The sequence below is a fragment of the Trichosurus vulpecula genome, chromosome 4 (assembly GCF_011100635.1).
Source record: "Trichosurus vulpecula isolate mTriVul1 chromosome 4, mTriVul1.pri, whole genome shotgun sequence".
In the NCBI taxonomy this organism is placed as follows: domain Eukaryota; kingdom Metazoa; phylum Chordata; class Mammalia; order Diprotodontia; family Phalangeridae; genus Trichosurus; species Trichosurus vulpecula.
In genome coordinates, this window is record NC_050576.1 from 128,354,991 (window position 1) to 128,382,914 (window position 27,924).

The following is a 27,924-nucleotide window of genomic DNA, read 5'->3' on the forward strand; positions in this document are numbered from 1 at the left end:
GCAGAAGAGGTCAGGCTACAGTGATTAGGGAAGGCTTCTTAAAGGAAGTGGTATATTCATGGAGGTCATGGGATCACAGGATTTTGAATTCAAAGGCACTCAAAGATCATTTAGTTGAGGAGTTATTGACCTGAGGTTCATGAACTATTTTTTTAAAAATAATATTTGGATAGCTATTTCAATATAATTGGTTTCCCTTGCAATCCTATATATTTTGTTTTGTGCATTAAAAAGATTATTATAAGAAAAGGTTCATAGGCCTAATGAGACCACCACAGGGATCTATCACACACACACACACACACACACACACACACAGGTTAAGAATTTCTGATTTACTCCAGTGTCTCATTTTACAGATGTGGAAACTGAAGGCCATTGGAGTGGACTGACTTGGTTAATTTTACACAGGTAGAAAGTATCAGAATCAGGATTTTAATTCATATCATCTAATGCTAAATTCTTGTTGACTCTGCTTTCCTTAGTGTACCAACTTGAAGTCCATTGGCCCCTTCAGGTGTACCTGAATCCAAGCAGCAGGGTTTACAAAGAGAGACTGATTTTGGTTCTACATGTGGTCAAACGTATCATTAGAGCTTATAGTGGAGTGGGCTATGGACAGGAGACGGCTGAGTTGTCTGTCCCTTAAGGTCTTCAGGAAGAGGCTGGACAACCGCTCACCACAGATGTTATAGATGGGGTCCATGGTTTAGGTAGGGGTTGGATTAGGTGAAAGTTGAGGTGCTTCCAACTTGAAGTCCATCTCAGGTTAGGAAATAAGCCTGGCATATTTGAACCTACTGTACATGCCCAAGAATATCATCTTGTTTGGCAACATTTCATTCGATGAGTTAATTGTTCAAGAGGATGACAAATGTTAAAGAGGAGAGACATAAGGAATTAACTGCACATAAACTTTTCAAAACTTAGGAAAGGCTCACTGTTAAATGAGAGGGGTGGATTCAGTGACCTCTGGGATCCCTTAAATCTGATTCCAAATACTGGCTGGTCACATCAAGAATAAGACCAGCATCAATTCTTGGAAGTCTTTTTATTACCAAATCATTAAGCCCAAGTACACAAAATATGCCACTGGCAGTGAGAGCAAAGGCAATGATCGTCACAAGAAACCTATATAATATCAAAGCCAAACCTTCTCTATCAAAACCAATCCAGGAATGACATTCAGAAGAATCTTTTCTACTATGTAGACATGTATTGCATTCAAATAGATTTGCCATTGTGGAAGCATATCTCAGACACTTAGGCAACATGGAAGAGAAACTAAAGAAATGTAACATGAATACACAATTCCCAACTCTGCTGATAGCAGAATGTGTACTGGTCTACATGACACCGGAGCAATCCGCAAGTCTTATAAAATGAACAGGCAACACCTCTGAAACAGCGACATTCATGAACTATGATAAGTTTGGGCAGATCATGGTTGAGAACCTTCGAAGGTGACGCTGTGACCTGGCTGGAGCTGAAACCTGCAAATCTTTAGAATCTCAGAAACAACATTTGCTGTCAAACGGATGGGAGAAAGCTTCTGCTGTTGACGTGATGGAATCACATAGCAATCTGTCCCAAGCTGAAGTGAGCAGAATACAATCGTTTGAATTTCTCAATGAAATGGAGGTTCTTGAACAACTTACGCAGCATCACTGTCTTTGTTGGGCAACAAAAGGTGGAAATCACCTAGATCTCGTGGACATCACCCACTGATAATTTCTTCAGGGAAGCTGTTGAACCAGAAGCCAAAGTTACCATTCCTTCCAGGGAAGAAATGCTTTAGAGCTTTCTGCAGTGAAAGAACAGCGCGTGTACACACCTCACTCTCTTCGGTGTCACCCACGTTCCCAAAAGACTCTAGTAACCAGTGTTGCTGGGGATGTTTCCTGGTTGGGCTTGGATTGGAAGAAAGGGTCATTAAGTTATCTCTGGGTTTGGGTAAAATGATAACCAGCATGTATATGCAGCACTTTAAGGCTCGCAAAGAGCCTCATGTTATCCTCACAACGATCCTGTCAGGTAGAAGCTATTATTCTATTTTAGGGAAACTGAGGCAGACAGAGGTTAAGTAACTTGCCCAAGGTCCACAGCTAGTAAGTGTCTAAGGCAAAATTTGAACTCAGGTCTTCTGGGCCACAGCTCCAACATATGATCTCAATCAAGTCACTGAGTCTCAGTTTCCACATCTCTACAATGGAGAAAATACCTGCCCCACTTAGCTAATGAGGTTATCTGCCTTCTTCACAAGATCATCCTGAAGACACAGGATGTTAACAGTGTTAACTGTATGTGAAGGGGGCTAAAAAGGCCCCATTACAATGCAAACATTAAAATCTGATACCTTAGGACATCTAGTGAAGCAGTAGAGCACATTGGAAAGATTACTGGGTTTGATAACAGAGGTTCTGGGCTTGAATCTTGACTTTGTCACTTATTTAGTCTCTCTGGGCCAAATTTTGATCACATATAAAATGAATGGGTTGGTCTAGATGACCTTTAAAATCTCACCCAGCTCTAAATCTGTTCAAAAAGTACCTGGTCCTCTGACCCTATCTATCTCCTCTGATGCTTTGGAGAGGATGCTCAAGTGTGAGGTATCATAGACAGAATGGTACAGTGAAAATAGACCTGGCCCTGAAATCAGAGGATCTGAGTTGAAATCCCACTTCTGATGCTTGCCTGCCTCGTGACTAGGCAAGTCACCTAAGCTCCCTCACCTTCAGCTTCCTTATCTGTAAAATGAGGGTAGTAGCCTTGATGACCTCTGAAATAGCTTCCAACCCTAGCTCCATGAACCCATAACCTCCCCATTCATTTAGAGACAAAGATGTCTCCGACTATGCCTGAAAAATCCTACCAAGTCAAGAAAACTTGGGAGGGAGGAGGCAATACCACGGCAGTTTCATGTGCTTAAAAATTCCTAATAGAGTCATGTACCTCCATAACACCCAAAATAAATTTCTAGCCTGCCTCATCTGTTTAACTTCCCTTTTCAGAGGCTTCTGTTCGCACACAAAAGAAGCTAACTGGGCTTGGGCCAACAGCTATTGAGAAGATCCTCTCAACCAAACAAGGACCTTCTCCATCTTTAGACACAGGCATTCACTGAGCACCCAGGAACAGGCAGTGAGAGCAGATTGGCACAGTGTGTTCTTCGGCGGAGCAGCTCTCCCAGCTGCCTAACATCACACTTTGCACAAATTAAGCTTTCATAAAGATCAAGACCCACATGTGGGGTGTCATTTACATGCTGTGGAGAAAATCCTTAGCTTCATTTGGTACAGAGGGAAGCGAGAGGCTAGAATAGCCCCAAGGCAGGGAATGGGGACTTTTCCTTCCAAACGGGCAATAACATAAATATCTGTGTTAATAAAATGCATTGTCTTCTCACTACGCCTCTTTTATCCCTCTCCCTCCAGTCTCCCATGAGGGACCCAGAGGTGGGCAGTACTAGGCCTGATCTGCAGGGGCAGAAGCTGTGACTTGGCCATAGTTCTCAGAGCAAGCGGGTAGAGAGTTAATGGGGGCAGGGTCATCATTGACCCCAACCTCAGGAATTAACTGACAGCTTGGGAAGACTGAATTTGATGTGTTATTTTGCCTTGCTTTTCCACATGTAGGACTTGATGGCAGGATTGCCAACTGGAAGGGGCAAAAAGACAAACGTACAAATTACTAGGAAGATAAAGTCACAGGCAGGGGAAAGTCCATCTAATCTTTCCCATTTTGTCTCTGTTGAGTCATTTCAGCCACGTCCAACTTTCTGTGACTCCTGTTTGGGGTTTTCTTGGCAAAGATACTGGAGTGGTTTGCCATTTCCTTATCCAGATCATTTTACAGATGAAGAAACTGAGGCAAATAGGGTTAAGTGACTTGCCCAAGGTCACACAACTAGTAAGTTTCTGAGGCAGATCTGAACTCACATCTTCCTGACTCCAGGGCCAGCATCTATCCACTGAGCCATTCCTCCCAAGTTTCTCAGGATAGGCAATGCATTGTTTTGCCAGTGGCCTTCTCCCCTCTCCACCAAGGCTCTCCTTTTCTTAACGTTTCTTCTACTGGTGCCCAGAAAGATACATGGGAAGCATTCAAATTGTGCTGTGGTCAACTTTTAATTATTTGGATGAAAATTATCTTCTCTTCAAATAAATTATTTACAATCAGTTTTTGATCCTGGATTTCAAGCCGCACTAAAGCATCTACCCTGGCTATCTCAGTACTCCGCTCACCTGCTTTCACTCCCTCCGCTCCACTGGACCTACTGAGACCATGCCCCGGGTGATTTAATGCACTCTGCTTTAGAACCAACACCCTAGGGTCATGCTGTCCTGATTGAGAGTCAGCCAATGAAAATGTACATGGCCACCAGATCTAATTCGTTCCAGACCCCAGGCCATAGTTCACATTTCATCTGACCATCTGTCCCACACATCTCCTTTTCATTCACCCAAATGCCATGTTCTGCTTCCCTTCAACCCTTACCCCTTTCTATCCTTTGCTCTGAGAACAACAAAAACAGCAGTACTAGTTAGCATTTAAATATAGCGCTTTAAGGTATGCACAACACTTTACATGTTATTTAGTTTTATCCTCATAACACTGATAGATGTTATTATCCCCACTTTACATCTGAGGAAACTGAGGCTGAGAGAGGTTATATGACTTACTCAGAGTCATAAGCAAGTAAGCATCTGAGGTAGAATTTGAACTCAGGTCTTCCTGACTCCAGGTCCAGGAAGCCATTTAATGATAATCAAATCAATACTTCCCTTACTTCTGGAAAGGATTTGTCAGTTGCCTGCTCTGTGGTACCACTTGCCATCTCTGTGACTTTATAGTCAGTCAATAAGCATTTATTGTCAATAGTCAATAAGCTTATTACGTGCTAGGAACAGTGCTAAACACTAAGGACACAAAGAAATGCAAAACAGTCCAAAACACCCTTTCCTGGCCATCCTGCCATCATTAGAGTAATCTCCCCTTACTAGAATGTAATGCACCAATGATTACATACATGCACAAACAGAATCATGAAATTCAAAGAAATAGAGTGCGTTTCAAGACGAACTCTATGTAGATGAATGCAATCAGTGCCAAAGCCAGGTGACCCTTAAGGAATGACCTTGCTTTTCTGTTTGTATTCCCAGTGTAAAGGGGCTTTGACACATGCCTCGATCACCTAAGATGGAGGCATCCATGTAGGAGATGCCAGGAACCTGCTTCTGGGAGAAGACATTATGTTCTCAACTACCTTCTCTGTGGGAGTAGCCTCTTTTCATTGGTTGCATAGTCAGAACTGGGTTTAAAAGTACTAGGCTGGGACAATATCTTTGTTTCCAGCGGCATTCAGATGTGAAGATCTCATTCAATAATAGCATGGGAACCACACACTAAACTGAGTGCCAGAAAGGTACCTTTCCCATCCTTTGGGCCCTGTGGCCCTTAGAAATGGGCTTGGCGTTTTGGTCTTGTTTCATTTGTCCTTTCCAGCTCTAGGTGCAGGTGGTGAAGTCCCCAGGCCACAGGAACCCAAGCCACGGAGACTGAAGAGGCAGGATTCCAGACTGGATGTTATAAACAACCCAGCAGAAAAGCCCCGAGGAACCACAGTCCTAGGACCCAAGCCCAGAGGGGTTTTGGATTTGGAATTTGATGGGACTATTACTACCCAGGGACTGAGTTAAGTTGTAAACCTAATTTCCCTCCTGTCCCCAGAGACTGAGAGGGTGAAGAGAACATTATGTTCCCAGAGGTTGGGAGAGAGATGCTTGTATGTTTGCTCTGGCTATACCTTTGAAGAAAATATTCTTTTGTAAAAGGTAATCTGACTATTAAGTGGAACTGGGTTGCTTGGAGCTCTAAAATAGAAGAAACACAATCACAACAGGCTTGAGACAACTAGGACTCCTCCCCATCCCCCATCCCAACCCCCTTTAAGGTACTGGAGAACCCTGGGGAAGGAGTGAAATATAACATGCCATCAAGCAGTGGGGGTCAGAGTAATCACTGTTACACCTATAGCAATGCCTGGCACTCTTTCCTTACATCTCATGGGCCTTCTCTTCCTGCTGCCCAAATAGCTGGTACACAAATGAATTCAAGTCAACTGCTACATTAATCCAGGAGGAAGAAACTTGGAAGGGCACAGAATCACTTTGAGAGTTGGAAGGACCTCCATGGCCATCTGGTCCAACTCCTACATGAAAAGAATCTCCATTCTCAAACACCCAACAAGTGGTTGCCCAGCTTCTGCCTTAAGATCTACAAGCTGCTGCCAATGTATGTATATACATGCTTACTTCAAGTACATACAAGGTTCTAGGAGCTGTGACTTTGCTTATATGGGAACTCCCTCCCAGAAACAACAAAGAAAGTAACCTCTTCGTGACTGAGTGAACAATTTTCAAGAGTTGGTATGATTTATAGCTACTCTTTTCATGGCAGCACAGAACTGGAAATTGAGGGGATGCCCATCAGCTGGGGAATGGCTGAACAAGTTGTAATACATGATTGTAATGGAATACTATCATCCTACAAGAAATGACAAGGGAGATGGTTTCAGAAAAACACAGGAAGACCTATATGAACTGATACAGAATGAAGTGAGATCGTTGTACACTGCAACAGCAGCAGTGTAATGATGATTGACTGTGAAAGACTTAGCTACTCTGATCAATACAATGATCCGGAACAATTCCAAAGGACTCATGATGAAAAAATGCTATCTGCCTCCAGGGAGAGACCTGATTAACTCTGAGTGTAAAATGAAGTACAGTTTTCTCACTTTCTTTATTTTTCTTCCTTTTTTTATGCAACATGACTAATATGGAAATATTTTACATGATTTCACTTGTATAACTGGTAGCATATTGCTTGCCTTCTCAGTGGATGGGAGAGGGGCAAGAGGGAGGGTAAGAATTTGGAACTTAATTTTTTTAAAAGACTTAGAAACTAAACGATAATTTTTAAAGAGTTGGTATAGGTGACAAATTCATTACCCTACAGTTACTATGTTAATGAGCTTCTCTAAACTTGGACTCGATGTCAAACAGGTATACAGCCTGTCGTTACGCCTGTACTCACAGTTTTTCTGGCTCAATCACAGTCGTGATGGCTGGTATTTATATAACTCGTTAAGGCTTACAAAGTACTCTATGTATGTTAACTTATTTGATCCTCTCCATAGTCATGTGAGCTAGTTGCTATCATTATTTCTACTTTACAGATGAGGAAACTGAGGCTGGGGGGAAATGAAGTGATTTACACAGGGTCACACAACTAAGTGTCTGAGGCTGAATTCTGATTTAGGTCTTGTCTCTTCCCTATCTACTGTACTGTCCAGCTGCCTCCAAAACTTCTAGATTTTGTTATTTGCCATTATGCTTGTTAAGAACCCAGGGTTCTCAAAATCCTATTTTGCTAATAAGATTGTTAGGATGCCACTCCTTCACTGGCATGAAGGTGACCATGAGTTCACGCAGGTCAAAAATATAACATCCTATACCCAAAAGATGAATGTAAATATTTTTTTTTATTATTATTGCTGCCACCATTCCCCTTCATTAACACAGGCCTCTCTTCTAGACTGTAATCTCCGTGAGAGCAGTATGAATGACTAGCAGTCAGCTCTCTGACCCAGAGGTCCCACTGCTAGACACATACCACAAAGAGGTCAACGATAAAAAGAAAGGTCCAATATGCACTAAATATTCACAGCTGTACCTTTTTTTTTGTGGTGGCAAAGAAAGGAAAACAAAGCAGATGCTCAGCAATTAAACAGGAATCTGCTACTACTGCTATAAGAAACAATGAATATGAAGAAAACGAGGAAGCTTGAGAAGATTTATATGGACTGCTGAAAAGCAAATTAAGCAGAACCAGGAAAACAATACAAACAGAAACTGCAACAACGTACAAGAGAAAAAAAAGAACAACAAAAATTCCAAGCTGAATGCTGTGAAATTATAATGAGCAAACTAGATCCCAGAGAAGAGATAGGAAAATTCACCTCCCTTCTTTGCAGAGGAAGGGAATTATGTGTGAGGAACGCTGCATATAACATCCAATTTGGCTTCTCCTTTTTTATTCCTTGGAGTATATTGTTTTGGGGAAAATAAAGGTAATGCAAAAACAAAAGATATTAATATTTTTAAAAGCACATTATATATCCCTAGATCAGTGCTTTGCAAACAGTAGACATTTAATACATGTTTGCTGAAAAATTGAATTGATGAATGAATAAAAGCCGAATACATTAAGCTGATCTCTCTTTTCCATGACCTCATTACAGCACTTATTATCATTCATCTGGCACTTAGCCTACAATACTTTCTATTCTTCCTTTGGGGTATGAGTCAAGTCTTCACATTTGTATTATAAATTCCTTTAGGGTATTATTCATCTTTGCAAAATCAGAAAATTCAAGTATCTACAATCTCCATAAAGGTTTGTTGATAATGATAATCTCACCTTCATTTTATATTGTTGTTCAGTGCTTTTGAGTCCTGTCTGACTCCTCATGACTCTATTTGGGATTTTCTTGGCAAAGATACTGGAGTGATTCACTATTTCCTTCTCCAGCTCATTTTACAGATGAGGAAACTGAGGCAAACAGGGTTAAGTGACTTGCCCAAGGTCACATAGCTAGTAAATACCTGAAGTTGGATTTGAACTCAGGTCTTCCTGACTCCATGCCCAGCCCTGGGTACTCTATCCCCCTCACCACCTAGGTACCCACAGCATTTTATGTAGCACTTCCAAAAAAAACCCCAAAACTTTAAAATCTATTATCTTACTTATTCCTCTAAACAATTTGATTTCTATTTTGCAGGAGAGGAAAGAGAATCACAAATTAGATTCAGATGACACAGAAAGTTAGTGAGCAGTGACTGAAACTCAAGTATCCTGACTCCCAGGCCCTGTGCATTTTCCATTAGAGCATATCCCTTATCAGCCCTCTGCTCCAGATTAATCCTGACATGAAATCAAAGCATCTCCAGTATAACTCATTCATTTGTTCCATGGACATTTATTGAGCAGTAAGTATCCAAAGGCACCGTGCTATGTGCCGTGGGGGGATACCAAAGTGCAGATGATTGAGTCATCATATGTATCTATATCTATCTATCTATCTATCTATACACACACACACATACACACACACACACACACACCATGGAAAGCCAGTCTATATGCTCTATTTTTAGACAGTGTCTGTGCAATGATATGTTTATTTAGGTCTCTTGTGCATCCTTAGGACTATTTGTCAAACCAGATGAAGGACAGCTCTCTAGATAGGAGCTTCCCAGTATGACTTAAAACAGTGGTCATTACAACTTAAAAATTCATTCCCAGTACTCAACTTTCAGTACTTACACAAACTCCAAAATGGACTCTGGGGATGGAATTGATAAAGTGATAACTTAAGTAAATCCTTAAATTAGATTTTCTTTTAATAATAAAACAATGAAGGGGCAGGGGATACTGATGAGATGACTCTGAATGAGTCACTTAACTTTTAAGGGACCCCAGTGATCAAAGACCAACACAACAGTTATCAATCTATATCAGTAAAGGAGATTCTCTCTCCCCCCCACACACATATAGTTCTTGACAACAGTGAAGATGCAGGTCTAGACTCAAAAAAAAACCTGATGTTGAATTGTCTTTGACAATAACAATTAGAAAAATGATTTAAAGATAGATATTCCCTGATCCTCCACAACATAATAACATATTGTTTAAAAAGAAAGAAGTTCCTCTGTCACTCCTCACTCTCCCAACCCCCAAGATTTGCTAGATTCTTCTGTATTCATGGACTTGGAGAACTTAGTAGGTCTCATTCACATATATTGGAAATCTGATCAACAGAATTCAAGTTCCATTTAATAATGTCTACTTTCAATATGCATTTTTCTTCCATTTTTTAAAAGAATCTGTCACCACTGTACCCAATTCAACCACACATTTCTTTTTCAAGTGGAATTCTTCCAAAGAAATGAAGTCTTCTTTTCTTTGCTCTAATGTGGAAAATGGAATAGACTAGTATACTACCAACCTACTGGTTCTGTAACTCCCACGCTAGTGATTCACAGAGACCTAAGAGCACTCAGTCCCAAATAGAAACATGAGACACCAAGTCAAACCATCATTTCCAAACAAATCTGCTCTTCCTCATCCTCTTTATTAAAAAGCTAAATTCACTGGAAGATAGATTTGAAGTTCATTATTGATACAGATGACTGAGATTTGGGGTTTCTACTTTTTCTTCTAAGAATCTTTCTTTCCTAGAGGCATGCACTCACTTACTCAACATAAACAGACAGACGCAGCTGCCATGACTACATCTTCATGATGTCCTCTCAAAATGTGTGTTAGAATCTTTGCTATTTCTTCTGGAGCAGAATAATGTGGGTTTTATCTAGTTAGTACATTCCCAAGTTCACTGTCACTTCCAAATAATTTCAAGAATTATTTTACTTCTCTGTTGCACGCCGTTTACCTTATTTAAGATTAATAAATCAATTACAATACTCTCAATTAAGAAGCTATTTTAAAATGCACTTTTAATTCCAGTTCATGTGTAACTCACTTAATTATTACTATTTGTTTTTCTTCTTGAGTGAATAATTTCTTCTCTCACAGCACCACAGCATGCTTATCTCAAAGAAGGGGAAACATTAGGGAAAATTTCCCCTAAAAACTACAGCTTAAATCAATGTCACTCATACCTAGCTGTCCTAAACCATAGACCAAGATACTCATGTTTCTCACCCCAACCAAGTCACTGAAACACATATTGTTGCTGAAAAATTAACTGTTAGGTGGTAAAAAACTCTACACCCACTCTGAGGATTTATACCTAATTTAAGTGAAAAAGTATCTCATGTATCATTTTTCTCTTTTAGCTGTTGATGCTTGTTAACTCTTATCTATTAATAAGCCACATTTTTGAAACTAAGATATCAGTTACACCATAAATGTTGTGGAAACATTAATTTAACAGTTGGCCTACTCTTTTCATACAATTTCAGTGAATCAACTTGAGCCCATGTTATAAAATTGTGTGCCATGAACATTGAGGGATCATAGAGGGAATAGTTGATGTATCATGGAAATGGAGAAGGGTATGTAAGAGACTGACCATTTTTCGCTAATACCCTTTGTCTCCTAGAATAAGGAAGAGGTAGAATTATAAGATATTCAGTCTCCATTTCCTTTTCCCCAGAGGAACAAGCAGCAAATGGTCCTCTTATTCTCTTCTATTTAGTTCCTTAAGTTCTTAATGCCATTTTGGTTTGAGGGTTTCATGTGCATGGGTAGATTCACAGATTCAAAATATTTTTATTAATTATTATGAAATCAGCTGGGCCTTTGTTTTAAGGAGAACCTCGTGGTCACTCCACAAATGAAATCTGCTCCATTCTCCTCCTATTGAATTCTGGCCCTAACTCATTGTCCATCTACAGAATCTGTCCAAGATATTATAGGTCTAGATAAATAGATAGTCCATAGAGAAAGACCATCCAACCACATATCATAGTTCGGACAATAAGCATTTTCATTTATTCATGGGTTTTTTTTCCTGTGTGGATAGTCAAATTAGACTATTTGAACATACATGAATCTCATCTAGGAGGCTCTGTAATATTCCAAAGGTAACAGCGCAATGTTTATCTGAACACAGGAGTCTCTGAAAGACCACGTCATCTAGAGGGAATCCCTCTTCTACTTGGATTCTGTTCTGCACATCTTCCATGACAGCAGCAAACAACTCTGACAAGCATGTCTTTCTGTTTTAAGCCTTGCTTGGTATTTTTAATTAGTTGGTTGGCAAAGCTCCCTGGAATAAAGACTCATTTCCTTCACCCAATATCCTTCTGGTTTCATTGGTTGCCTCCTAAATGGGAGTAAATAATGGACAACCCGAAAGTTGTACACAATATCAGAAGACCTAGAGGAGGAGTTCTTAATCTGGGGTCTATGAGCTTTGTTTCTGTTTTTGATTATTATATATTTTGATAACTGTATTAAATGATCAGTTTCCTTGTAACCCTGGGTATTTATATCTGTACTTTTAAAAACACTCTTCTGAGAAGGGGTTCATAGGCATCACCCAACTGCCAAAGAAGTCCATGACATCAAAAAGATTACAAACCCCTGATCTAGAAGAAGGCCTTCAGCACATCGGGTGGGCTTGCTATGAACATGTGTGGGAAGACCTGGATGAGAATTGCCAAGAACAAGGTTTAAATGGGTTGTGATCTACAACATTAAAGGAAGTACCTACATATGGAGAAGTATAAGATGAAAATCTGGCATTTCTGTAGCACTTCAATGTTTCCATATCACTTCATATAGTTTTCTTGTTTGATCCTCACAACAGCTCTGCGAGGTAAATGCTACCAGTATGATTATCCTCACTTTACAGATAACTAACTGCTTATGGAAAATGAAGATTCAAGGCTTAGACTGAGATAAAATGAAAAAAAACAGATATTAGGAAAAACCAACAATTATAGATCATAGGGACTGGTCTAGTGATTTTATTGGTATAGAGAAATTCTGTGTGAGGAAACTTCCTTTATCAGTTCATGTCGGTATCTTCTCTGTAATTTATAATCTTAGAGACTTGCCTAGAGCAGAGGTGTCAGATGCAGCCTGCAACACTCCCAACTAAAGGCTCCAAAGAGATGAAAATGTAACTGGGAAATAGTTAACGAAATCAATAAAAATACAATAAAACATAGATAACATTACATTTTAAACAAAGTCAACATATGCACGGTAAGAATCCATATGTATGGATTTTTGTTGTTGTTCAGTGGTTTTCAGTTGTGTCTAACACCTCTTGACCCCATTTGGGGTTTTCTTGGCAAAGATACTGGAGTAGTTTGCCATTTTCTTCTCCAGATAGTTTTACAAATGAGGAAACTGAGGTAAACAGGGTTAAGTGACTTGTCCAGGGTCACACTAATAGTAAGTGTCTGAGGTCAAATTTGAACATAGATCTTCCTGACCCCAGGCCTTGTGTTCCATCCACTGAGCCACCTAGCTGTCCATGTATGGATTAGTAGCCCTGTTTCTATTTGAGTTTGACACAACTGGCCGAGACCACCAAGAAACTGTGGACTTACCCAGAATCACACAAACAGTGTGTCCAAGGTGGGACTTGAAACCAGGTCTTCCTGGCTTCAAGGCTCAGCTCTATCTTCTCCATACTACTTTGATTCAACAATTACAGCATTCCAAAATCACTGGGTTTGGGTCACTGGAGCTCCTGACGCAAACGCTGGATGACCATATGTCAGGTAGAAGGTACACCACCTTCGAGGTCCCTTTGGACTCTGAAACTCTATGATACTATGATTTTTAGATTCCTAACAATAGTAAATCACATTACAGACCATTTTTTGCCACTGCATAGTTTTGCTTTTATTTAAAAACTTGCTACAATTCCTAAGATGGTGACAGATTAAATTTTTTTCCTATTCCCCCACCCCCACCCCAGTCTTTTTGTGGTTAGCAACATTGCCTGAAGAAATGATACCCTGAGGGAGTTTTCTAATAAGCAGACTTTGTCTCAGCAAAATGTTCAGTCCACCTTCAGATATTTAAGGCCATTACAGGAAGCTATTTTTCTTTTTTTTTTTTTAAATGATTTAAGAAGTTGTATCTAAGCAGTGTTGTGTGTGTGTGTGTGTGTGTGTGTGTGTGTGTGTGTCTTTTTCCCCAGGATTTTACCAAGTACACTTATGATTCTTCTTTCAAGTACTGCCAAGCCACAAAAGAGAAAGTCCCTCAATCCTGTGTTACTCTCTCTCTCTCTGCCTACCTAATTCAGATAAACACATCCACAACCACTTGTTCAGCAATTCACTTGGGGATATTGTTTGCACATGAGTTTATTTTATCACAAGATATACAAATAAATATGGGGGAGAAAAGGGAAGGGCACCTAGAACATTGCTTTTCTCACTTGTTTCTTCATTATTTCTCATTTATTTCTTCCAAATTTCTCGTTTGCATAGGTAAGTGATATGCTAATACAATATGTAATATAATAGCAATATAATAAGGCCCATAAAACAGATCAGGATTTGATTTTTAAAAAGTACCATTAGCCTTCACCAGTCAACTTTCACAGAATAATGTTTTGGCCACCAAGCAAGTTACAAATTTGGGTACAAAAAGAACTCAGAGTCACCAAACTCCTACAATGAATTAATTTGTGAAATGTCACACTACACATGGAAGGCACTAGGATCATAGATCTCAAGTTAGAAGAGACCCCAGGGGCCATCTAAACCAGCCTCCTCATTTAATACATGGAAGAAACTGAAGCCCAGGGAGATTAAGTAACTCTTCCAAGGTTAAACAGGTAACAAGTGTCAGAGGAGGGATTAGAACCCAGGTCCTCACTAGGTTACAGTGGAAATCTGGCTCCCATAAAGATTATAGCATTTTGGCCTTTTTGCAGAGCTTTCTAATGTGCCTTAAAATCAAGAAGAATATAAAAAGATGATTTCTTTACCATTGATGATTCTTCAATTTTTCTGACACTTTGTGAGACTAGAGATTTGTTGATTGCATATGAAACCAATCTAATGTTACCAAAGGCTTTCAGAGTTCATCTCACAACTAAATGAAAAGGTTTTTGTGGGGTTTTTTTCTGCCTTTTTGGAGAAATTCAATTCTTTAGTCTATAGATTGTGTCTTTGTTTACAGTTTGAATAAAGTACAGCTTGAGATTTAAAGCTTTTCAATGAAGTGGCAAATGAAAAGTCTCCACTCATAAGCAAGAAAACTTGTTTAAGTAAAGCTCTTTTGGACTATTCTGGGTACACACAGATCAAATAAAACAGCAATGTCCTTGCCTTCAGGAGCTTAACCACCATCAATTCTTTAAACTTGTTTAGTCATGCTGACAGAAAAAAAAAAACTACACCTATATACAGAGGTTTTCGCTGCATTAAAGATACAAAGCTAAACCAAGGAAAACCAGAAAATTCATAGACTTCAAGTAGAAAGTGACCTCGCAGGTCACCCAGTTCAACACCTCTCCAAATTCTAATTGAGGACTTCCAAGGAGGGGAATTGTTGTCATTCAATCTTTCAGTCGTGTATAATTTTTCATGACCACACGGTCCATGCTGTGCATGGGGTTTTCTTGGCAAAGATACTGGAGTGGTTCACCATTTTCTTCTCCAGCGAATTAAGGCAAACAGAAGTTAAGTGATTTGCCCAGGGTCACACCGCTAGTGAGTGTCTGAACCCAGATTTGAACTCAGGTCTTCCTGACTCCACAGTTAGCTCTCTATCCACTGAGCCACCTCACTGCCTCTTACCAAGGAGAGGAAGCTCATCATTCTACTTTTTAGACAGCTCTAATTGTTAGGAAGTTTTTCCTGACATTAACTGGCTTCTTTGTAACTTACACCCATTGCTCCTGGTTTTATTCTTTAGGGTCTGTTGCAACAATCTGCTAGCAGCCGCTGAAGGGGTGTAAGGCCCACCAACAACCAGCACACAGAAAGCTGCCAACACAGGTTCTTTTGATCTGCTTTACTAAGGAAAGCAATGTTAAGGGGTTAACAATCTTACTTTAATCCAACATACAAACTCAGCTCAGGGGGAAAAGCCAGCACCCTGCGCTTCAGAGCAAATACAAACAGAGCAAATAAACACAAATCAACAGATAGATTTCTGTCTGACAAAATCACAATATACAGTTACCAGAGAAGCATCAACATCTAGGTGTTCTTCAAAGCCAGGGAGCTCATAACAACAACTTGCCTAGAGTCACATACCACTTCTGCTATGTCTCAGAGCTCCAAAAGAGAGAGCCAACCTCTAGGTTTACATATCTCGTTCAGGGTCAAAGGTGAGTCACACATGCCACTCACCCACGTGACCTAAAATCATCACAAAAATGTGACTTAAACCCACGTGGTCTAAAAGCCTCTAATGTCACAAACATGTCACTCAAACCCATGTAAACTAGGCTTTCCCTTCAGGCAAGGAGGTCATCAAGCACTCCTAATTTAATCAAGGAAACAAAGGCCAAACTCTTCAAGGGCACTTGGTTGAACAAGTGCTAAGAGCCCATCTTGATCCCCAATACAGGGTCAAACAAGTCTAATCTCTCTTCCACATGGCAGTCCTACAAATATTTGAAGACAGCTATCATGTTCTTCCTGAGTCTTCTCTTCTGTAGACTAAACATACCCAGAGACTTCAACGTACCCTTATACAACATGAACTCAAGGTCCTTCACCATTCTGGTTGTCCTCCTCTGGACACTCACCCAATTAACAATGTCCTCCTTAAATCATAGTGATTTAAACTGAACTGAACACAGTATTCCAATTGAGACCTGACAGACTAAGCAACAGCCTCAGAATCAAGACTTAGACTAAGTAATACCTCTAATACATACTGGATGTGGGACCCTAGAGAAGTCTCTCGGTTCCCCATACAACTCTGAAAGACTTTAAGTTGTAGGGCAGCTGCGCATACGCATCAGTAAAAAGAATTTCCTAACTAGGAGTTCCTCATACTAATGAAAGCACATCATCTACAAATTTTATAAGCATTTCATCTATGCCTTAATATTGCTATCATCATACTACATAGCTCTTTCAGGCTTACATATCATGAAATGCATGATTTCATTTGAGCCTCCAACAAACCTGCGAGATTGGCACCATGTATGTGAAGGCTATGGATAGCTACTGGACCTGTGATTTCATTGATACAGGAAACTCTCAGATAAGGAAATTCTCTCTACCAAAGCAAGCCAGTATCTGCTCTGCAGCTTATAGTCAGAGAATTTTGTAGAAGATGATGAGGTTGGTTCAGCAGCAAGAAACAGAAAGAGAAATTCCATTTAAAATGACCGTAGACAATATAAACTATTTGGGAGTCTACCTGCCAAGACAAAGCCAGGAACTATATGAGCACAACAATAAAATGCTTCTCACACAAATAAAGTCAGATCTAAATGATTGGGAAAATATTAATTGTTCCTTGGTAAGATGAACCAATATAATAAAAATGACAATTCTATAAGTTAATTTATTTATTCAGTGCCATACCAATCAAACTATCAGAAATTATTTTACAGAGCTAGAAAAAAATCTGGAAGAACAAAAGATCAAGAATATCACGGGAATTGACTAAGAATGAGAAAGAAGATGATTTAAGGTGTTCTAGCCATACCAGATCTCAAATTATATTATAAAGTGGTATTTATCAAAACAATCTGGTGGATCAGTGGAATAGATTAGCTACAAGTTATATTACAGTAAATGATCATAGTAATCTAGCATATGATAAACCCAAAGATTCAAGCTTTTGGAACAAAAACTGCTGGGAAAAAGTATGGCAGAATATACCAAGATAAGGTCAAAATATGTATATGATATACACATAAAAGGTGATATCGTAAGCAAATTAAGAGAGAATGGAATAGTTTATCTGTCAGATTTATGGATAAGGGAAGAATTTAGGACAAAAAAGATATAGAGAATATTATAAAATGCAAAACAGATAGTTTTGATTATATAAAAATTAAAAAGTTTTTGCACAAACAAAACCAATGCAACAAAAATTATAAGGAAAGCAGAAAACTGGGGGAGGCAACTAGTATCTCTGATAAAGACCTCATTTCTCAAATAGAGAACTGAGTCAAATTCATAAAAACACAACTCATTCCGCAATTGATAAAAGGTCAAAGGATATGAACAGGCACTTTTCAGACAAAGAAATCAAAGCTATCTACAGTTATATGAAAAAAAATGCTCTAAATCATTTCTGATCAGAGAACTACAAATTAAAACAACTCTGAGGTACCACCTCATACCTATCAGATTGGCTAATATGACAAAAAAGGAAAATGTTGAATGTTGAAGGGAATATGGGAAAACTGGGACACTAATGCATTGTTGGTTGAGTCATGAACTTATCCAACCATTCTGGAGAGCAATTTGGATCTATGCTCAAAGGGCTATAAAACTGTGCATACCTTTTGATCCTTTGATAGAACAATACCACTGCAAGGTCCATATTCCAAAGACCTCTAAAAAAATCTGCACAAAAAATATTTATAGCAGCTCTTTTTGGGATGGCTAAGAATTGGAAATCAAAGAGATGTCCATCAATTGGGAAATGGCTAAACAAGCTGTGGTATATGATTGTAATTGAATATTATCGTGCTATAAGAAATGACAAGAAAGATGATTTCAGAAAAACTTGGAAAGACTTACGTGAACTGAGGCATAGTGAAGTGAACAGAATCAGGAGAACATTGTACATAGTAACAGCACAATATTGTTGGATGAAGAACTGTGAATGACTTAGCTATTCTCAGCAATACAAAGATCCAAGACAATCCCAAAGGACTAATGATGAAGTACTCTATTCACCTCCAAAGAAAGAACTGATATTGATCAAATAGAGACTGATGCATGCTATTTTTCACTTTCTTTCATTTTTTTCTTTTGAGTCTTCTTGTACAAAATGACTAATATGGAAATGTTTTATATAATTGCACATGTATAACCTATATCTGATTGCTTGTCATCTCAGGGAAGAGGAAAGGGAGGGAGGGATAGAATTTGGAACTCAAAATTTTAAACAAAAATGTTTAAAAATTGGGAAAAATATATTAAGAAAAAAAGATACAATAAGAGTTTAAAAAAAGGAACACTATGAGGTTAATTGGTTTGCCCACAGTGAAAGCAGTCAGTATGTGTCAGAAGCTGGACTTGACCAAGTCTTACTAGCCCCAAAACAAGCTCTCCATTCACTATATTGTGTTACCATTATCCCTATTTTGGTTAAGAGACTTTCAATAGTCATACAGCTATTAAGTGTCAAAGGCTCAGATTTTAATGTAGGTCTTTTGGATTCCAAGCCCAGCACTCTATCATCTAAATCACTGATTAAAACGTTAAACAGTAGAGGACCAAGGATGGATCCTTGAGGCATACTACTAGAAACCCCTCCTTTGGGGCTACGTAGATCATAGCTATCTTTTTTTAGCCTGATGGTTCAACTAGTTCTAAACACATTTGACTCAATAATATTATTACCCAGTCCATGTATCTCTACATGTTCACAATGACAGAATGAGAGACTTTTTCAAAGATCTTCCTGAAATCCAGATATATTACATCTATGGAATTCTCCTGATCTAGTAATTTGCTAAAAGGCCCCATCACCTAGCCTACTAGTCATCTGGTTTACTGCCAAAGGAATAGGACCTAGACCTGTGATTTCAATATTTGTGTAAGTTGGCACTTTCCTCTGCAACTTGCAGTCTTAGAGAGCTGCCTAGATCGTTGACAGGTTAAGTGACTTGCCCAAGGTCACACAACCAGTATGTGTTGGAACAGGACTTGAAACCTGCTCCTCCTGGTTTCAAGAATGGTTCTCTCTGCACCATGCTATGTTTCATTTCTTTACTGCCAGTATTTATTGAACTTGTGTGGCAACTGCCTCCTCTTACTGGGACTGGTAATAAAACCCAAAGGAGATGGAGGACAGACAGGTGGATAACACCACAACCCAAGGTATGCTAATGAGCTTTCAGAATTTTCTCCCATTGGCTGTACTTGTGGCCAAGTTCTTTGTTCATCCTCTCTAAGACAACCTAGACCACTCCTTCTGAGGCTCAGACAAAGGCCTGATGACATTCTAGGATATAAAGATCCCAAGAATGCTAGCAGCCATTCTATGCCACCCTGAGAAATGGTTTATTTTTAGTATGACATGCCCTCAAAAAATCCTAAATCCCGGCTTAATGGATAGGTGTTAACTTTAGAATCAGGAATACCAGGATTCAAATGTTGCCTCTGAGACATATTAGCTGTGTGACTATGAGTAAGTTGCTTCGCCTCTCTCAGAATCATTTTCCTTGTCTCTAAAACAGGGATTAAAACAAAAAGACTTTGAAGACCCATCTCACAGTGTTGTAAAAATCAGAGGCAGTGCTGTCAAACTCAAATAGAAACAGATCCCTGCAGCCACATACTGACTTAGATAACAACAAATTAGCATGATATATGCTGCATTGTATTTTTATTTATTTTGTTCAACATTTCCCAATTACAATTTAATCTAGTTCAAGGTACTCAGAAGTGTTTGCAGCCACCTCTGTGCTGAAATAGTCTGCAAACCTAAAAGCACAGTAGTGGCAGCTGGGGGCTCCGTGGATAGAGTGCTAGATTTGGAGTCCGTAAGACCTGAGTTCAAATACGACCTCAGACACTTCCTAGGTGTAGGATCCTGGACAAGCCATTTAATCTCTGTCTGTTTTAGTTTCCTTATCTGTAAAATGAAATAATAGTAACTAGATTCCAGGATTATTATGAGGACCAAATGAGATAATGTAGAAATAGCCATGTAAAAGCAATAATATACACCTGCTAGTTACTGTCATTATGAAAATGTTGATTATTAATTTTAAACTAGCTTCTCCTCACTTAACAAAAGAAGACTTGGAGAAAGTCAGGTGGATAAAAAAAACTACCCTAAGGTTGAAACCTACGGATCCTGGGGATCCTGGGGGAAACCTTTTTTTTTTCTTCATGTGGGTCTAAATCATTCTCTCCACTTCTCCCTGTTCGATTCAGGCTTTTGCTATAGTATTTGAATTGAGCAGCTGCCTTTCTTTTCCTAGATGAAGTTATTACATATCCACTATTGTTGAGGTTTTTTTCCTCCTGAAAGCAATCAAAAATGAAAATCCCAGGTTAAGAATAGATTATCTATTAAATATGTGCCTTTTGGTCAATGAGAAAAAGGAAGTCTTGCCTGCTGGGGCCTCGCGTACAGTTTTGTGAATTACCTCAAAGTTGGAAACTTAACCAAACTTCTTCAGGTCTGAACTACGACAAGGCATTTACATGTCCTGGACAGCGTCTGAATGTTCCTCCCCACCAGACCCCTGCATTTGAGTATGTTGCAGCCCTCTGGAGGCCTTGAGCCTTTACTATAAACACATAAAATAAAATAAATATGTATGTGTCATGGAGAGCGTAATTTCTTGGCATTAAAAATGTGCATTTCTAAAAAGGTACTATTACAAGTATCCCTTGTTGTGCTCCTCCTGGTGTCCTGCCCTGTAGGAAGCTATCTCCCTTGCCTACCACCACTCCCAGCTGTGCTTCAGGCTCAATGCCTGTTTTCCATTTAGATTGAGTTTGGTAACTGAGCAACATGATATCAGGAATACTGGGGTCCCCAACGCCAAGTTTGCCACTGGCTCTTTCTTCATAAAAGCTTTGGAATTATTTTTATGACACCGGGACCAGCCGCAAAATTTCTTTGCTAAGTCTTAGTTTGTCAGATACGATAAGTGAGAATGATCTCAACAGGAACCCCCAAATTTTTGGCTTGAAGGAGAATCCAATCATAATGACTATGTTACTAGTGATGACATTCTCAGTCTGCGTGAGCATAAGAAGAAACAGAGCTGAAGCTCTTTCTCTAAAGTGAACAGACCAAAAGGAGTTCTCTGAAACCGGGATGTAAAAATGGGAGGCGACACATTACCACATTCTTTTAAAGTTTCTGGATAGTCTCTTTTATTATATGCCTCAATGGGAAGATAGAGATAAAACAAGTTCTTTATAGATTTCAAAGATGTTTAATATTAGAGTTAATACAACATAGTACCTTAAATAGTACCTTTAAAATAGTACCTTAAAAACCCTGAAGGGGACTGGGTTTAAATTCTGCCTCTGCTATTTATTACCTGGGAAGCAATGCTTCCTGGGCCATCTCCAGTCATCCTGGTGAATATCAGGCCACTGGACCCCGATGGTCCTGGAGAAGAAAGTGAGGCTGGTGACCTTGCACAGCCCTCCCTCCCTCAAATCAAAGTCGACTTCAAGTCATGTCATCATTTCCCTGATGCCATGGTCCTCTTCGAGAACAAAGGACAAACACAACAACAACAACCTTGGAAGCAAGCTATTCGACTTCTGGACTTAGTTTCCTCATCTGTCAAATACGCAGACTGGACTAAATGACCTCCGAGGTCCCTACCAGCTCAGAATAATGGACTTTTGAGAGTTGGAAGGACCTTCAGCAATGATCTACAACCCATACACAAACAAAATAGACCCAAGGAATGACCATATTCATAGACCCAACAATTACAACAAGACCTCTGTTTGAAGACCTCCGAAGAAGAGGAGCTATCTACTGCCTCTCCAAACAGCCCATATTATTTGTGGACAGCTCTAATGGTTAGAAAGTTTTTCCCAACACCAATCTTCAACTGGCCTCTTTGTAACTGGCTTCCATTGCTCCTGGTTCTGCCCTCTGGAGCCAAAGAGAAGAAGTCAAATTACTCTGCCATATGATAGCATTTCCAACACTTGAAACCGGCTATCATGCCTCCCACCCCACAATGAAACTTCTCTTCTCTTCTCCAGGATAATCATGCCCAGGGATTTCAACCCAATCTTCATATGATGGGGTCTCAAGTTCCCACAGCTTCTAGTTGCCTTTCTCTGCATGCTCTCCAGTTTATCAAGGTCTTTCTTAAACTGCGGTGCCCAGAACTGAATGAAATACTCCAGATGAAGTCTCATAAGGGTAGCAAACAACAGGATTATCACTTCCAATATTCCAATAATATTCCTTCTTCTTGGAAATCATTGCTCTTTTAATACAGCCCAGAATTGAACTTGCTCCAAATTCTACAAAACCAATCAAATGGATGCTCTGGCAATTGATATGATATGGGTCCTCTGCCTTTAAGGGCAGCTAGGTAGTGCAGTAGATAAAAGCACTGACCTTAGAATCAAGAAGACTCATCTTCATGAGTTCAAATCCATTCTCAGACACTTACTAGCTTTGTAACCCTGCATAAGTCACTGAACCTCACTTGCCTCAGTTTCCTAATCTGTAAAATGAGCTGAAGACGGAAATGGCAAACCACTCCACTATCTCTGCCAAGAAAACCCCGAATGGGGTTGCAAAGAGTCAGACACAACTAAACAACTTTTGCCTTTGAATCTTAAAGGTCTCTCTTCTTAAACTTCTCACCTTATACAAGAAGAGCATGCTCTGAGGACACCTGGAAGACAGTTGGCTGGATCCTTAATTAACACATATTAATTATACATTAATTATAAATTATTTAAGAATCTATATTAATTATAACTCATATTTATACAGTGCTTTAAAGTGAACAAAGAATTTTTTTACAACAAGCTTACGAGTTAGGTACTACCCTCTCACCTCAGAGAGGTTAAGGGTGGGACTTGTGCATGATCACACAATTAGTAAGTGGCAGAGACGATACCATAAAGACTCAATGCTTGAGAGGACCTACAGATCATCTTGTCCTCAGTTTCACAGAGAGGGAAACTGAGTACCCAAAAGACTTATCCAGAAACATAAGTTTAAATTTGAACTCAAGTCTTTTGATCCCAAGTTCAGCACTCCGCAGTCTACTACCAGACAGAAATGGATTAGCAAGAAGGAAAAATATGTTTCATTTGGGAGAAGGGAATGGAAGAAGTGAGGCTGGGGAAGAAAGGGAAAAGAGAAGACAAACTGATAAAAAAAAGTGAAATATCTTCTGTCATTCAAAGCCCAGTTCAAACCAACCGCTTTTTACTCACAAAACATTATTAGATACTTGGTCTACAGAGATGTGCTTTGATCCAAAAGGAATTTTAATTGTAGTCTGTGACCATGCCCTATCCCAATGATTGGCTGTTGTGAAATTTTGACTTTGCTCAACATAAGTAGGTGATCCATCCTCACCTAAAGCATTTTTTGTGGAAGCAAAATCTCTTTCTCTCTCTCTCTCTCTCTCTCTCTCTCTCTCTCTCTCTCTCTCTCACACACACACACACACACACACACACACACACACACACACACACGCATGCACACACACTCAAAAAGGTTTTCCTTACAAAGTTTCTCCACCAAGGATGAAGGAAGGTTGACGTTGATATTGATTGACAATGAAGTAGCAGGGCTTGGAAAGCAATGCAACTTATATGGTAGTCAATATAACCAGATATGCATATTCACAGCAAGTTTCTTTACACTCACAAGGGCCATCTATATCTTCCCACTAGACCCAGATGGCTCTGCAGGAGAAAGTTAGTCTGGTGACTTTGCATAGCCCTCTCCCACTTAAATCCAATTCACTTTTCAAGTCATGGCATCACCTTGCCATGGTCTTCTTCAAGAACGAAACAATGACGACAAGTTTATACTCACAACTCCGGATCCCAAATGCAATGTCTGAAATTTGATTTTCTATGATAATAACTCCATTTGTTGTTTTTCTCTTCTCCCTCCCCCATTTTTTTCTTCCTTTAAGGAAGGTACAATGGGGAGAGTTTTATTGGCACCAATTCTTCTATTCTCAGCAATGAACTCTCCTGAGGTTATATGGTTGGCAAGTATTTTTTTAAAGGTTTGCTTATTGCAATCAAGACTCTTCCTAACCAACAGCAATTTACTAATGTCAATAGTACTTAAGCAAAAGAAACACATCCCCTTTCCCCACTTTAATTTTCCATATCAAAAAGCCTGTAGAGTAAATGTGGGATGGACAAGGTAAGAACCTCAGAGGTTTCTAAAACTCTGACAAGGACTTTCTTCTGTCTTCTATTAATGCAACCAAAAGATGTTGTCTCTTCAAGAACCAAATAGGTCTTAGATTAGAAACATGTGAAACTGAGGTTATTAATATAATTTCCACTAATTTCTGCCTCACAGAAGGGCCCTTGACTTGATATGCTTTCTTTCACTGTAAACCTTCTGAGTTTATTTTGTTGGAAAGTATTTTTCAAGGTTTGCTTATTGCAATCAAGACTTTTCCCAACCAACAGTAATTTACTAATGTTAACAGCATATAAACTAAAGAAACACATTCCCCCCACTCCCCTCTACCTTAACTTTTCCATATCAAAAAGCCCAAAGAGTGAATGTGGAATGGACTGCAATGATGGACAAGCTGAGACCCCCAGGGGTTCTAAAACTGTAAAAAGGACTTTTTCTGCCCTCTACTAATGCAACCAAAAGATGTTTCCTCTTCAAGAACCAAATATGCCTTAGATTAGAAACATATGAAATTGAAGTTATTAATATAATTTCTACTAATTTCTACCTCACAGAAGGGTTCTTGACTTGTTATGCTTTCTTTCACTGAAAACCAGAAATGAGAAATCCACGGCAAAGCAGTTTTATTAGACACATCTCTGCACACACAGCCCTTTCAAACCTGAAGAAACATAAAGCAAAGAAAGCCTAACTTTCCTTCAAGATGATTCTTAGGCAATTATGTCACGTTTTGAACCTAATTTCCAATTTGCCCCCTCTGAGTAGCCATTACAGCAGTTGCCTAAATCTCCAGTGATGAAATGTTGGAGCTCTCTCAGCTGAAGGCTGCCACTGGTAACAGAGATCCACAATCATTCATACTAAGCTACCCAACACTTTTCCTCCTTCCCCCAACCCCCAAGGATAGTGAACTAGTAATGGATGTCTGTTGAATTGATTAGGATATTTGCGGGGAGGGGTTGGGGGGAGGTTTCAGTTTGGTTCTCCAGAAAAGCTGGGGTGTTGCGGTCGAAAAGCTCCTGTCTCAATGTGGGTGTGTGTATTTGTGTCGGGCAGTAAGTAAAAGGAAAGGCATTTTTCGGTAAGCAGGAATGTGCGTTTGAAGGAGGATGATCTCTGGCTTTATGCTGAGGGCTTTCTTTTCTAAGAGTATGAATGTAGATGGGGCATAAAGGGAGGAGAGGGCAGCAGAGAAGGAGAAGGGTCTTTTAGTACCCCCTGGAGGTTGAAAGTGAGGGTGGGGAGGCCCCATAGACCCTGCCAGAGACTCTCCTTCTAGTGCTGTCCCGGCTCCCTTCACATTGTCACATGAGGAAGTCACTCACCACCCGTGAGCTGTGCAGGGCCAAAGCACAGCGCTAGCTGAAACCACAAAACCACTGCGAAGAGTCTCGGGGGGAACTGATGCTGGGGCTGCTGCTGCTGCTGCTGCCGCTGCTGCTCTAGAAATGCATCTCCACTGCTCGGGTTCATTCCATGATACATCTTTTATCCACAGAGGGCATCCGGCTTGCAAGAGTCTGCAACAAAAATACCCCGAGCTCGTTCAGGGCACTCTCCTCTCCAGCTCCCGCTAAGCCGGAGCGCCCCCTTTCCCCGCTCAGAACCCTGGGTCCTCCCCCTCCCCACTTCATCCTATCTCACCCCCTCTTCCCATTGTGCAATAAAGACACTCACTGAGGTCCGGAGAGTGCCAATCTCTGGGATGCTCTTCAACCAAAGAGTAATGGAGGTGTGGGAGGGCAAGGATTTAATGCAAATCTGTGTTGCACCCGTCCCTGCAATTCAGCAGTTACGACCATGCCAGGAAAGTATGAAGCCTCTCAGGGTCTCCTGGCTAATACTATACTTTTTTTTCTTCCCCCTTTAGGCCTATACATTTCACTCTTAAGAATACCCCAGTGTGGCACTGGATTCCTGCAGCTAGTTCTCAGTTTATTTCCCTCCCTTGGATCAGATTGTGTCCTACTGCACAGTCTTCAGGAGATATCCCCCGCGCTGTCACATTCAGCCGGGGGCGGGAGTGGCGCGGGGGGGGGAACGAAAACACTGACTCTTTCCCTCCGCACGCCCCTTCTCCTGGATGGGGATGCCCTCTTCTGCCTGGAAATCTTACCTGTGGGTTTCATGCAAGCAGCCTCCTTCCCCCCGCCTCCTCCTCCTCCTCTTCCTCCTCCCCCCCAAGCTTAACCCGCATCTGTGCACGACCTCTGCTGATGCGCTAGCGAGACGAAAGCCGCAGCAACAGCAGCAGCAGCAGCTCCAACCTTACCCCCCCCCCTCCCAATCCCTTCCCCGCTTCCCCCAAGCCCGCACAAGAGGGAATGACAAACACAGCGCGCACCCGAGGCGCTCGCGCTCCCCCATACCTGTGTCCGCGAGCGCGCGGCGGCAGCAGCGACTGAGGAAGATGTACCGGGTCTGGGGCAGAGGGGCGGGGGAGTTGGAACCGGAGGAGGACGGACACGCGCCGTCCTCCTGCCCCCTCTTCCCCTCCCCTCCTCGGGCGCGTGCACACGTACCCACAGACGGAACTGGAGCTGGAGCTGGAGCTGCAGCGGGGGCGGGAGGGTCGCAGCCCGGGACCAATGGGAAGGCTGCGCGCCTGCACCTGTCCTGTGCACTCGCAGCTTTTCCGCCGCTCCCACACACGTGTGCTGCCTCCACTCCCCCCACCCATCCTCTCCCTCTTCCCCGCCCCTGGCTGCGCGCGTGCTTAAGTGCCAGCCGCGGGTGCAGCCGCCGCTGCCACTACCTAGCGTACTCTGGTGCCCCCAGTGCACAGCTCTGGAGGGAGGGAGATTTCTTCCTCTGCTCCAAACCGCGGTGGTTGGCTTTGCCACATTAAACCCTCTCTCCATCCTGCCCCATGCCCATGCTGTGGAGCCTTGTCCTCAACACGGTTAAGTTCTTTAAATTAAAGGAGAGGAAGAGAGGAGAAAAATATACCTAAGTCTCCTCTCTCTCTCTCTCTCTCTCCCCCTCCCTCCTCTACCTTTAGCAAACAACTAGAAGGAAAGTGCCCCACTGGGGTGGAGGTGGAAGGCGAGGAAGGGGTTGAGCGGCAGAGGTAGCTTACCTCCCTGATGGATGGAACCTAGACAGGCAGGGGAGCCAGGAGTCCTTTCCACACTACTTTCTCTTAGCCTAGTGCCGACTTCCCCTCTCCACCAGCAGCTACCCTAGGCAAGTACATGGGACAAGAGAAGGGGATTGCCGACTCCTGAGAGAACGAGAGAGCGATTAGTGAGGTGCTCTGGGCCACGGGCTGAAGGTCCACCAGACTTTGCAGCTCTCGAATGGAGG

At 40.9% G+C, this 27,924-nt stretch overlaps 1 protein-coding gene and 1 pseudogene across 1 annotated transcript in view; one reads left to right on the forward strand and one right to left on the reverse strand.

Moving 5' to 3' along the window:
- LOC118846835 (sushi domain-containing protein 4-like) overlaps positions 1 to 26,103 on the reverse strand; it is a 141,909-nt gene extending 115,806 nt beyond the window's left edge. The window contains exon 1 of the mRNA XM_036755541.1: positions 25,944 to 26,103. Coding sequence (XP_036611436.1) covers positions 25,944 to 26,103 — 160 coding nt within the window. The remainder of the gene's footprint in view (positions 1 to 25,943) is intronic.
- Positions 1,114 to 1,728, forward strand: LOC118847843 (annotated as a pseudogene).
- Positions 26,104 to 27,924: the final 1,821 nt, after the last annotated feature.